Source organism: Eucyclogobius newberryi, unplaced genomic scaffold, assembly GCF_026437365.1.
Source record: "Eucyclogobius newberryi isolate DKJ021-1_F unplaced genomic scaffold, fEucNew1.0.hap1 SCAF_16, whole genome shotgun sequence".
NCBI lineage: Eukaryota > Metazoa > Chordata > Actinopteri > Gobiiformes > Gobiidae > Eucyclogobius > Eucyclogobius newberryi.
Genome location: NW_027315790.1, coordinates 25485686 through 25497308, shown reverse-complemented (window position 1 = coordinate 25497308; position 11623 = coordinate 25485686). Strand labels below are relative to the sequence as shown.

General features: G+C 41.5%; 1 protein-coding gene across 1 annotated transcript in view; it reads right to left on the bottom strand.

The window, feature by feature from the left end:
• Positions 1-2281: 2281 nt before the first annotated feature.
• The window catches only part of LOC140361519 (fibrocystin-L-like), a 56791-nt gene continuing 47449 nt past the window's right edge, over positions 2282-11623 (bottom strand). The window contains exons 63-73 of the mRNA XM_072447231.1: positions 11426-11591; positions 10574-10806; positions 10109-10273; positions 9699-9856; positions 9093-9228; positions 7938-8273; positions 4708-4859; positions 3531-3677; positions 2877-3030; positions 2655-2750; positions 2282-2361 (exon numbers count right to left, since the gene is read on the bottom strand). Of these exons, the coding sequence (XP_072303332.1) occupies positions 2282-2361; positions 2655-2750; positions 2877-3030; positions 3531-3677; positions 4708-4859; positions 7938-8273; positions 9093-9228; positions 9699-9856; positions 10109-10273; positions 10574-10806; positions 11426-11591 (1823 nt within the window). The remainder of the gene's footprint in view (positions 2362-2654; positions 2751-2876; positions 3031-3530; positions 3678-4707; positions 4860-7937; positions 8274-9092; positions 9229-9698; positions 9857-10108; positions 10274-10573; positions 10807-11425; positions 11592-11623) is intronic.

The following is an 11623-nucleotide window of genomic DNA, read 5'->3' as shown; positions in this document are numbered from 1 at the left end:
TTTGGGTAAATACATTGAATTGCATTGAATTATAGTAGTGCACACCTTTTTACTTTTCCAATCTAATCCTTTGTAAATTTGTAAGGAATAGTTTGTTAGAAATCTAACATTTTTTTCAATAGCTCCTGTCAGGTAACTTGGAAAGTCAACGACAGCGGCTGACGACGACTTTCAAGTCATCGTCGGCCGTTAGTGTCCAAGTCTTAAAATATTTAGATACTATGGATAAAAAAATAAACTATTTTTGAAAAGAATTATGCTCTTTTTCTGCTGCTGTCTTTTTGCCTTCAAATAACCTGGAAGTGTGACGTCACTCCGGGACACAGCTAGCAATCACGGAGGATATTTACACTGAAGTGGACAGCAATAGCGACCAAAATACGAGTGAATCCTCGTCAAGGATACCAGATAAGAATGTTGTTGTTTTATGGCGGTTGGCATCCGAGTGTTGCATTACCGCCAGACTTTATTCCTTAGACTGTTGTTGCTGCTGCCACCGTTTTATGGCAGTCGACAGCCGAGTGTTGCACCACCGCCAGACCCCACTCCCCAGACTTTGCCGCGGTCCCAAAAGTTGCTCCTCCAGTGCCCCGACCTCCAGCGCTCCGACAAAGCCCAAGAGTCCATGAGATGCCTCCGTCATTGTATCCTACAGAAGTTTCTCCCCTCCTCAGACCCCGCCGCAGTCCCCAGAAATTCCCATTCCATTGCTTTGGAAGCACAAAGCCCATGAGGTCACGGGACGTCCCTGCCGCTCCACAAAGCCCACGAGGTCATGGATGAGACAAGAATGAGATGGAGACTGGACAATCGACAGACTTTCTGAATGGTGCGTGTTAAACTGGAATAATTCCCATGAAATTATGTGAAATACAATGACAAGGTTCCTTACTGTGTTAGTTCGAAACTGCAAATTACTTGTCAAACTGACCTGAAAACGAGGCTCGAAAACGTGCCGGTGGCTCTATTCAATTTCACTTCAAATCCATTCAACTTCCTGGTATAATTATTACAACCAGTAATATGCATAAAGTGAGCACTCTTGCCGTAAACGACAACAAAACGCCATCATGCACACGGCGTCAGTAAGACAGCCGCACACGGCGCCTATGAAAGCAGACAACTGCCTTGATGTGAAAATACCTTGCAACTTTTTTGAATTTCCAAGTCGATATTTTACGAGCCTTTTCTTATCTTGCTATGCTACAGACATTTCACGGAAGACAATTTCCTGTCTGTCCCACAATGGCAAAATTCCAATATTGCAACATTAGAATTTCGCCATTGTGGGACAACACATGTTGCAACACAAAGTAGGAACAGAAGTAAATAATGGAGGCGTTGCAACAAGCAGCCAGCTCTCACCAGCGCTGGAAGTTACAGTATGGTTAGCATTGAACCAGACTTGCCATACACCGCCGATTTGGGATTCCAAAACAGTCTCTTGGTAACTTGCGGTTAGCGACAAGGTGTCATCACCATTCTGGAGCCCAGACACTACATTTCCTGTGTCGCAAAATGGTGATGACCGTACTAAGAAACGTGCGGTTAGAGACAGGGACTGCACGTCTCTTAGTACGGACAAATCGTGTCCAAAGACATTCTCTAGCCTTGGGCCACTCAGAGCGCTTCCCTCTTGAGAGCAGTGCATTGCTACACATCTCCGTTGCATTGCAGATAACGGCAAGATTCGTCGTATACAACACAAAATTCTGCTCGGTTTAGCGCATGTCAGACGAGAACAGTGTACTTCCATCTACTGCAATCTCCCGGTGTAACGTCACTGATTTTGCGACCGCATTCGGTTACCAAGGCGGTTGCTACGGCACGTTCTCAGGTTTGGCGGAATTAACTTTTTTTTGTCATTGGTTAAAAATAACCATTGTGAAAAAATTAAAGCTATATTCCACTTATTAACCGACATTGCGGCCCATCTTTAAAATTAAAACTTTTTCTGTAAACAGATATGCATTACATGTAAAATAAAACGAACCTACCAAACAAATCTCAATAGCAGAGAATAAGATGCATATTGCCAGTTAACTGTTCATTAATTGTTTATATTAAAAAAAAAAAAAAAATAATAATTTAGAAACAACAGCAAAAATCCTTCAAGTAACCCTTTTACTTGAAAGATTCAAGTAAAGGATTTCATTCTATGAATGTAACAAATTCTATGTTACATTCATAGAAACAGTCAGGTTTGTGATATATGTAAGATTCCTTCACCAAAAGCTGTCATGGCGTTTGTAGTTTTTAACCACATTCTGTCGTTTCAGTGTCAGAAGACAGTGAGCAGAGAGCAATAAGCCAAAGCGTAGATGACACTGACCACACACAGGCTGGAGCCAGAATTGCAGTCTGTGAGAATGACACAAAGTCACATTTTAGAATAACACAACTGAAATCCTTTAGACATCATGCTGTCTAATCGTATTTAGGTATCATTTTTTACTTTTATTTGGAATTACAACCATTTACCCTTCATTTTATGCTTAGTTTAGTCAATGTGTGTACGAAAACTTTAAAGCGTTAACCAGACTATGTCCAACTTTTCAGCACTGTAAAGGGAGTTAAACATCTGCTTCAATTGTAGTTCTACTTGATCAGTCCTAGAATGCAGTAATAGACTCTTCAGTTGTCTCGTTCCTCACCTGAGCCTGTGGTGGTCGTGGGCAGAGCTTGAACCGAGAAGGAGCGAGACTGAGCGCCCCAGTCCTTCAGCGTGAACACCATGGTCAAGTCCTCTCCTGCAAAAAACACAACATTAAGATAAAACCAATATACATCAATAATGTGTAGGAATATAATCAGTGATATAAAAAAGTCTGCACCTGGATCAAACCAATCACATAAACATATAAAAACAGTTGTACCGCTGTTGGAAAGGCCGAGGTTCGTGAAGTTGGCCCAGCAGGTCTTGAACTTGATGGTGGCGTTTCCTAGGAGACCGTTCACTGCGTTTCCTTTGGAGTCCTTTAAACTGGCGGTGACTTTGAGGGTCGTCACTCCTACGGAAACGCAGTCGCCCTGGCAACCACAAGATGTACAAGGTTATAAATACTGGAAAATACTTCATCTTATTTAGATGTAAAAATAAAAAAAAATCTTAAAGAAAGATTAAAGAAAGATTATTGCAAAATGACTGTATATTTAAATCAAGATTTTTGTGTTTTCAAAAGGAAAATTCAATTCAATGTATATTTATCACACCCAAAATCACAACAGCAGTCGCCTCGAATGAAAACAATTAAATTAAATTAAAATCCACTGATTCATTTATGACCAGTGAACATCCACATTAAAGTGGAGTTAAACTTACATATAATAAATATAATAATATAGTATTAAGCAGGACTGTTATGGGACACTTGATGTGCAGATCGATACCAAAGTAACGATACATGATCACTGACTTCTGTTATATTTGTATTTATCTGCACATATGATGTACAGTAGAGTCATTACTTGGTATGAATCCCTTCTATCGCACATCACTAATGACAAAGTCTTGTTGATGTGGGGCTTACGTTTTGGTCGACGGCCTTCAGACTGGGCTGCTGGGACAGAGGGCCCACATAAACCCCTGACACTGGCTCCACCATCAGCAGCAGCTGCGACACACTGGACACAAAATTCGGTAAGGTCTCCTCTCTCGTCTCTTCCTCTGTCGCCACCTGCAGGAAAAACATGGAAATGTGTTTATTTGGATCAATGAGGCAGGAAATTAAAGGCGCAATGGACGATTTTTCGGCGATTTGAGAACACAGGAACACAGTGCGCATGCCACTCCCCTGTGCGGACTGATACAACACACACGTGCGTTTGTTTATTAGCGCGACGGATCGCATCGCATCTCTCGTCTCCCGTAGATTTCCGTCTTCTTCTGAGTCAGCTCGAACAGTCCATCGTCTTTATTTTGTCCCGTACACTGAGGGAACTATATTATGATAGATCAATGCGCTTAGACACGCGGAAACGTGGGGACGAGCCACACGCGGTTGCAGGTGAGCGGTAGGTGCGTTTTATGATTGATACGTGACAAAACAAAATCGGCAGTCCACGCCACGAGGAAATAAGACTCAGATTTGGGCCAAAAAAAATTGTCCATTCAACCTTTAAGTGAAAGAGTTAATTATATCATCCATTCAATGCTATTTAACGAATGGATGAAACAATATTTTCAAGATAGACATAATAAACAGATACCAAATTATTTGTGGGTTTCAGCTTTCTCTTATATGTAACATTTTAGGACTTCTTCACAATTCAAAAGAAGCAACATTTTGTTTTTAAAATGTTAATTGCTATGGTAATGGTCCTAATGAAGGTTTTCAGAGAGTCTCTTGTGAGGACATGCAACAGGAAGAAATGTGGATTGATTATTATGAAAGAAAGTTTGGTAACACAAAGACTTAACACTTACTCATGACAAAGATTCATCATGAACAACCAGTTTAATAATGATTCAGGCATACTTAATTAGGAGTTAGGGTATTACCAATGTTACTAAGCCTGAATCTTAAAAATTATGAAATCTCTCTTCGTGCTTTATTAAGGCTAATTACGTGTTACCTAAATTTCCTTTATGGAGCTGACTCTTAAAAATATGACAGAGCTTTCTTTCACATGTGTCTTTGCAAAGAGATGGATACAAATGATGATCGATCGTCAACAAAGAATCTAAAATATGATCTGGTTGCGTACCTCGTTCCAGTCGGGGTCGGAGGCGGGGGGCGGTGGAGGGATGATGTCCATCGACGCCACGTTATACCCAATGGACTTACTCAGGTCCCCGGAGACTGCGGCCTGGCCCAGATTGTCAGAGATGTTTCTCAGCATCACAAAGTCCTCTTCATCTGAAAAGTGGACACAAGTATCACATGTTGAAGAGGCTGGATTAGACCTGATCCTTTAGGACAGTGAAAGTGAAAGTGAAGAAAGAACTGCTCATTCTCAAATTCACAGGCAAGTTAGAGACTCTACATGTAATTTTTCATTTCGCTTTTTGGACAGTTTGCACTCTCAATTGTAGGATATGCAGATGTCCTCCCCCTGTTGCCATGGTGACAGGAATGCGGGCTAAAGGTGTTATCAGCTGTCCGTGTGGAGTTTTACGGCCCTCGAGGGCAGAAAACGTAATAGCGACAACAGAGACGCTCTGAACTTTGAAAATAACTTTTCATCAAATGACTCCTTTTGGATTACAGAGAGTAACGATCTCTCCAAGACAAACGCTAAAATGCTGAAAGACTATGCGGCTTTAGTGGTTTTAATAGACAATCATTAGATCATCATGTTTTACATGTCATTTTAACTGTTTCATAACTTGTTGTGTGGCAATTTTACCTGACGTGTAACTCTTGTGGCTAAAGCCAGAACTCGTCCCTTTATCAGCTCTGACCCCAGCGTGCATGCTGATTGGCTGAAGCCACGGCGCCAAAACCCGCGCGGGGAAAGACAAAGGAAAGAGCAGAGTTACAGCAGTTCCATCAGAGCTCCAGAGAGAGTTCCATCCGAGTTTCCTTGGAAGCTCGACCCTCCATTCAGGGTCCCAGCAGCAAAGTCCATGACACCGGGCCTTGGGAGCAGGCCTCGGGCCTAGCTAGCGTGAGCAATGCTACGCTACGGAACAAAGACTTTTCCAAGAGAAGCTAATATTCCCTCCCGGAACTAAGAAACCTGTCCAGTTTTTTTAAAACGTGATTGATACTGCATCGTGCAAAATCAAGCAAGGACCTTTTGCAACTTTTCAAGTCCATAGCCTTTTAGACCAGCCACATCGGTGGAGCAGATGGCCTTTTCATTTGGAACGCCTCAGAGCCAAGGAGAACGCAGATTGCAGAACCTGATCCAGTCCTTTGGCCAGACAACGTCAGAGCTGGCCAGAGCAGCCCTGCTCTGGCCAGCGTGTGGACTGAGCTGCAGCGTGACCCTTGAGTGAAGTCTGGAGGCGACACGAACGACACGCAGGCCCTTGGACTAGCTGACGCTATTTGGTCAGTATTCTCAAACAGTTATTTTCATGGGAGTTTTCTCGCCAAGTTGGCTCAGGCATCATTTTGGTTGTTTTGTTATTTATTTGTTTATTTATTAAAGTTAATATTTACCGGTGTAAGTCATCATGTGACCACGGGCGTAAATAGAGACCGGGAAAGAGATAGAGAGAGATAAGCCGTGAAACAGAATGGTAAAAGAAAAGACTGGCTAGAGGAAAGAAAAAGACAAACGTCTGCCAGAAAACCACTTAACTACCAATGGTCACATGTTGGCGAACACGATAAATCTACTTATGTTTGTTTATCTCATACTGTTTTGTAATTCATTATTGCTGATGCATTTTCTGTTTTTGTTTAGTTTTCACGGTGTCATGGTGTCAAAGTGTCAAAGTTTCAAATCTACAATTAAACCTGACTGGACACAAACATCAGCGTGATGTCCTTTTTTAGACCGAGAAAAACCACGGTAGTTACATGGCGCCGCGGCTCTGTAAACACTCCCTTTATCAAATCACATTTTTCTTACATCGGGAAGATCATCACCCCTTAAAGTAGCTCCTAAATTAGACTTTTTTATGGTTTGTACGAAAGTTGTTGTTTTTACATTTAATTCTAAGCCAGATTCATGAAAGTTTTAGCTCCAGAAACAAGGTCCGTTTACTCAAATACAAAATCCCCTGTAATTATTTTGTATTCACGTATTGTACATCCACGTCTGCTTTTGTGACTGAATAATATAGTGGCGGCTGGTGGTGCAAAATATAGGGGGGGCTATTTGTCCAAAATTTAATATTTTCCTTTGACTGTATAAATATTTTAAATACACATTTCCAACTGAATGAATTAAGTAAACACATTTTATTTCTACTTTTGGTATTGATAACTTAGAATAAATAAATAATAAAGACTTAGAGCAGACCTGGTCAGTTATGGCCCCAGGGCCAGATGTGACATTGTAAGGAGAGGTCGTCTGACGCCGACACTGGCAGCCTGTCACGGGTTCGTTCGCCACTTTCAAAGTTCCAACTACTGGTGGATATGCCTATTAGCAAGTGATCCATTTGGTCAACGAGACTCCAGAGTACAGCTGGACACTTACAAGCAATGGTGCTTTGTAAAACCTTTTGGGACGAGTGGATCTACAGCTAATCGAACAAACGCGCAGGGCAACAGTGCGGACCACAGTGTGGGGCCGCAACAGAGCAGTCATAAGTAAACTTTTTTTAAAAGTTGTCTGCTAATGGCTCTTTTCCTGTGGTTGGACTAGTATAGATGTAGAGAACTATTTTATTCAATATCTGCATGCCAATAAAGCTACTTCAATGTGAAGAACTCACTTCTGAGAAAAGAAAACTGTCTGCAAAACCTGTGCAAAGATTTTAAAATATATATATATTTTTTAAAAGAAAATCCGTCCTACCTACCTGGATTTTTTTTTCAGTGTTACAGGCAACACACAATTTATTTTATTTGGCCTTATTCGGAGTCTCCTGATTCGGGTCCCGTCTCCCGATTAACCCGATTAACCCGATCAGGAGACTTGATCTCCCGATTTGAAGATATTTCAATTGAAAAATAAAAAATCTACCTTTTCTACACCGTTATCCTTAATTTTGGTAGCGAAGGCGAGCGTGGGAAACGCCTGACATGGACGCCGCTATGTTTGTTGTGATCGCGCTATGAACTGTACTACTACTACTACTGTATTTATGAAATCACCATGGCCGACGTGAGTGATGCCGAAACTGGCGTCAATATTAACAAACCGTCGAAAAAAAGGAAATAAAGGACTTTTTATCTCTTAATTCTGTTCTGAATGTTAGAAAATCTCCCTCTTAGGGGGGCAATCTCCCGCTTTTTAATGTGTTGTCTCCCTCCTGGGATGATAGATAAGTTGGGAAGTCTAATTTAAACTGAACTCTTCTGTTTCTCTCTTACCGTTGGTATCGTCGGTGGTCTCCTGCACCGGGGGCTTCTTGATCTCCACCTCCACCCTGAGCATGGACGACCTCTTCCTCCTGCGCGCTCCTCCTCCAACATTAGTGATCCGGATCATGTGGAGCGGCACATTCAGGAGCTTGGCGAGGTTGTTGATCAGGTTCGGCCCGAAGAACTCTTTCACGGTCATGGCGGGCAGGTTGAAGGCGAGCACCAGCACCGGGGAAGACCTGATCTCCACGGGCTGGGAACCCCTCACAAGCACTTTGAGCATCTTGTCCTCCCGGTCGAAGAAGTTGGATCCCATAGGAGCGTTCATCTGAGGGACGTATTGACCTAAAACGTGATGCGGAAGGACAAGAAGCGATTGGAGGTGGGTGATTGACGAAAATGAATATCTCTGTATGTTTTTTCACGATCTCAAGGATTTTCAGGCGACATTTTCACAAAGCGTAAGGAATGTGCTAAAATGTGCTTGTAGATGTCTCTGTTCGTTTGAAGTATCACATAAAACGCAAATGGACCATAAAATAAACCCTTGTTTAGGAAAGTACTCCAGATGTTTCTGCTCTTTTCGAAGCCATTGTCAATAGACAATATACTCGTCATTCTAGTTTCAAATATTTTCCAACTAAGTCAAATAAACCTAGTGATTGGTCTTCCAAGAAATTAAGTCGGACCCAAAATAAAACCACTTCATCTTGACGCCGGCGAAACTCTAAGATGTATTCGGCTGCGAGTGAACATTTTGCTCTCATAGAGTTAGAAGCTGGAAAAATGGGTAAAAATTTGAGTGATTTTGAGGAGAAAGCTGCCGGGCTGGAGTTTGTCTTAGTTGACTAATTATTTTTTTAGGGATAGAAGTATTTACGAGTTAAGAGTGAGTGAGGGATCTGGAATTTAGGTTTATGGACAGTTTAATCTGCAGCGTCACTATCAAGATACTGGTTACTAGAATTCGTCATAGTTTTAATAATTCTAAGCGCTTTTGCAAGTACCACAACACACCAATGAATCAAAGGACAGGACAATTCTTCAGGTGACCAAGAAGGCCTTTAGTCGACTACAGAGCTGAATGTGCCACGTGGAGAGTGAAGGCTGAAGCTGACACTGAATGATGCGTTTCAGATGTGTTTTGGATTCTTTTATCTGTACCTTGTGTCATTGGCTTCAACAGGGTGTAGTCCGTGTTGTCGTCGTTCCATTCTACGTTGGTCGGAGCGATGAGTTTTTTGTTGACATAAACGTCTAAACGCTGAAGCTTGGAGTAGAACACGGACACCAACACACTCTGTAACGCGAAACATGAATAAGTGACACGTCTAAAATGAAAGGACACGTTTGACGCATTATTTGTATTCCTATTGGCCTTTAAACATGCTCTTGAGTGTCTTTACATTGGCATTGCATGTTTTAGAACTTAAATGAATGCCTATTATAGAAAAGTATGGAAAACACACATCAATTTCCAGCAGTGGGAATGAATAATAAAATAGCGATTCAGCTTTTAGTCTCAGCAGTTGCAATTGATGCAAAGTGATGGTAGAAATGATCAGAACGAGTCTGGAGATTTATGAATTTAAAACTGCACGGCTTTTAACCTTTGAAGAATTTGGAGGAAATTGAAACTAACTCTTTTATGGGGCTCAGAACACAATTCCAGATGAAGAAACAATGTGTTAAAACATGGTTAAAAGCTAAAAAAAAAAAAAAAAAAGCAAATTCAGCGTAGTATTTTTTAATGGTTAATGTGGCACTGACTTCAGCGGAGGCAGCGTTGATCATCATGAGGCGGAGTTTCTGTGGACTGACGCTGCTGAAGAAGACGTCGAAGGCGTGGCCTGTGGCAACGATGCCGTGGAACAGGGACAGTCTCTTCTGACAGGTGTAACCCGCACACCAGCCGTGATCCTGAGGGCCTAAAGAGAAACAAGAGTCACATTGGTCAAAGTTTAGAGTGGATTAGACGGTTCCTTTAGCTTTGGTTTGTAACATGCAGTTTTAGAATGGACTATTTCAGATAAAAGAAATCATTAATCATTAAAATTTGTGAAGAACTCAGAACACAAGTTGAGTAGATAAAATTAAATACTTTATACTCTACTCAAAATCATAACAAAAACAACACATTTATTACAATATGAACATAATTTGAGCACAAAGAGCTGCACCGTTGATGAGGTCTAAGTATCCGTCTCCGAGCAGAGCGACCGGGGAAAGGCGCCTGGTCTCTGTGTCGGCGTCCAAACTCTCTATGGCCAGAAGTCTGTAGTTCAGACCTTTGCAGTTATAACTCTGCCACGATTCCATGTACGTGCAATCCTTCCTGATCACACCTGCCACGACACAACAGAGAACAGGGTCCACTTTACTTCTGTACTCCACTGTACATCGGTGAACTGTAATACATCTAAATAACTGACATCCACAATGTTCAATAAAACATAATCGATATCTATATTAAGATACTGTATATATCACTGACATTTATAGTATAATCCAATGAGCCTGATAAAATATACAAAACCTTGTACCTCTGCAAATAATCAACTTTTTTTTTTTTTTTTTTTCAAATGACCATCTCAACATACTTAATCATCAGTGACTTTGTTTGAATAAAAACATGACTATCAAACCTTTGTTGGGTGCGACCTGATTCACAGGGATGCGGCTGCCGTTGGGGTGAGTGAGCAGGATTTTGGGGATCCTGTAGTCGCCCAGGCCTCTTCTGGCATCTCCGCCCCATGCGAATTCAGACTGAGGCACCACCGCCCCGACTGCTCCCAGGAATGAGCCGTCCTCGTCCCGCAGCAGTGTCTTTTTTTTGGCGTCGCACTCCATGTCCACGCAGTCCGACGGGTTCACTTTACTGAGGAACAGAAACACGAGGCAAGTTTTACTCCCCACAAAGTAATAAGGCAGTATATAGGCTAGGAAACGTTTTTTTACATTGTCCCCTCTGTGTGTCTAATGTGTTTATGTGTTAACTTATGACGTGTGATTATTTACCAATCACAATCATCACCACTGATTTAACCATTGATTCAAGGGGATCTGAGCGTTGTGAGTAAAAATTATTAAGTTCATTGATAATCGTGATTTTTCAGGTCACAAAATAATCAAAAGAACCAAAAATAATAATAATTGTGACCATTTTAGAAGCAAAATTGGGTATTTTTTGTTCAATCAATAGTTTCACAGACTTATCATGAATAATCATGTTTTTGTATCACAATAATTGTATCATTAAAATAAGCCTGGAGGATTAGTCAAAAGAGCAGTTTTTAGATGAGAGTAAGCAACAAAACTGGAGGTTTGTTGAAAGACATGTAAGTAAGTGTGGTATACATTAAGCCCATTCATTTTTTATTGTATTATTATGATATTGTATGAATATATGTATTGTTTTGACTGAAGAGGTAAAGCCACACGCACCATGACAGATGAAGACGGTGAATATAACCATTAGCTGACATATTGACATTTACCCGAGGCTGGCTCTGTGGATGAAGACCTTGTTGTCCTCAGAACTGTCCACGATCTTGATCTTGGACACTTGGACCGGGTGCTGCAGGTCCTCGTTCATGGTGTTTGTGATGAACATGTAGTTTTCCTCCCCAGAACACACGGCTTTGAATCCGACAAACGTGGTGTCTGGAAGGAACGGACTGGTGACGTTTGGAGCA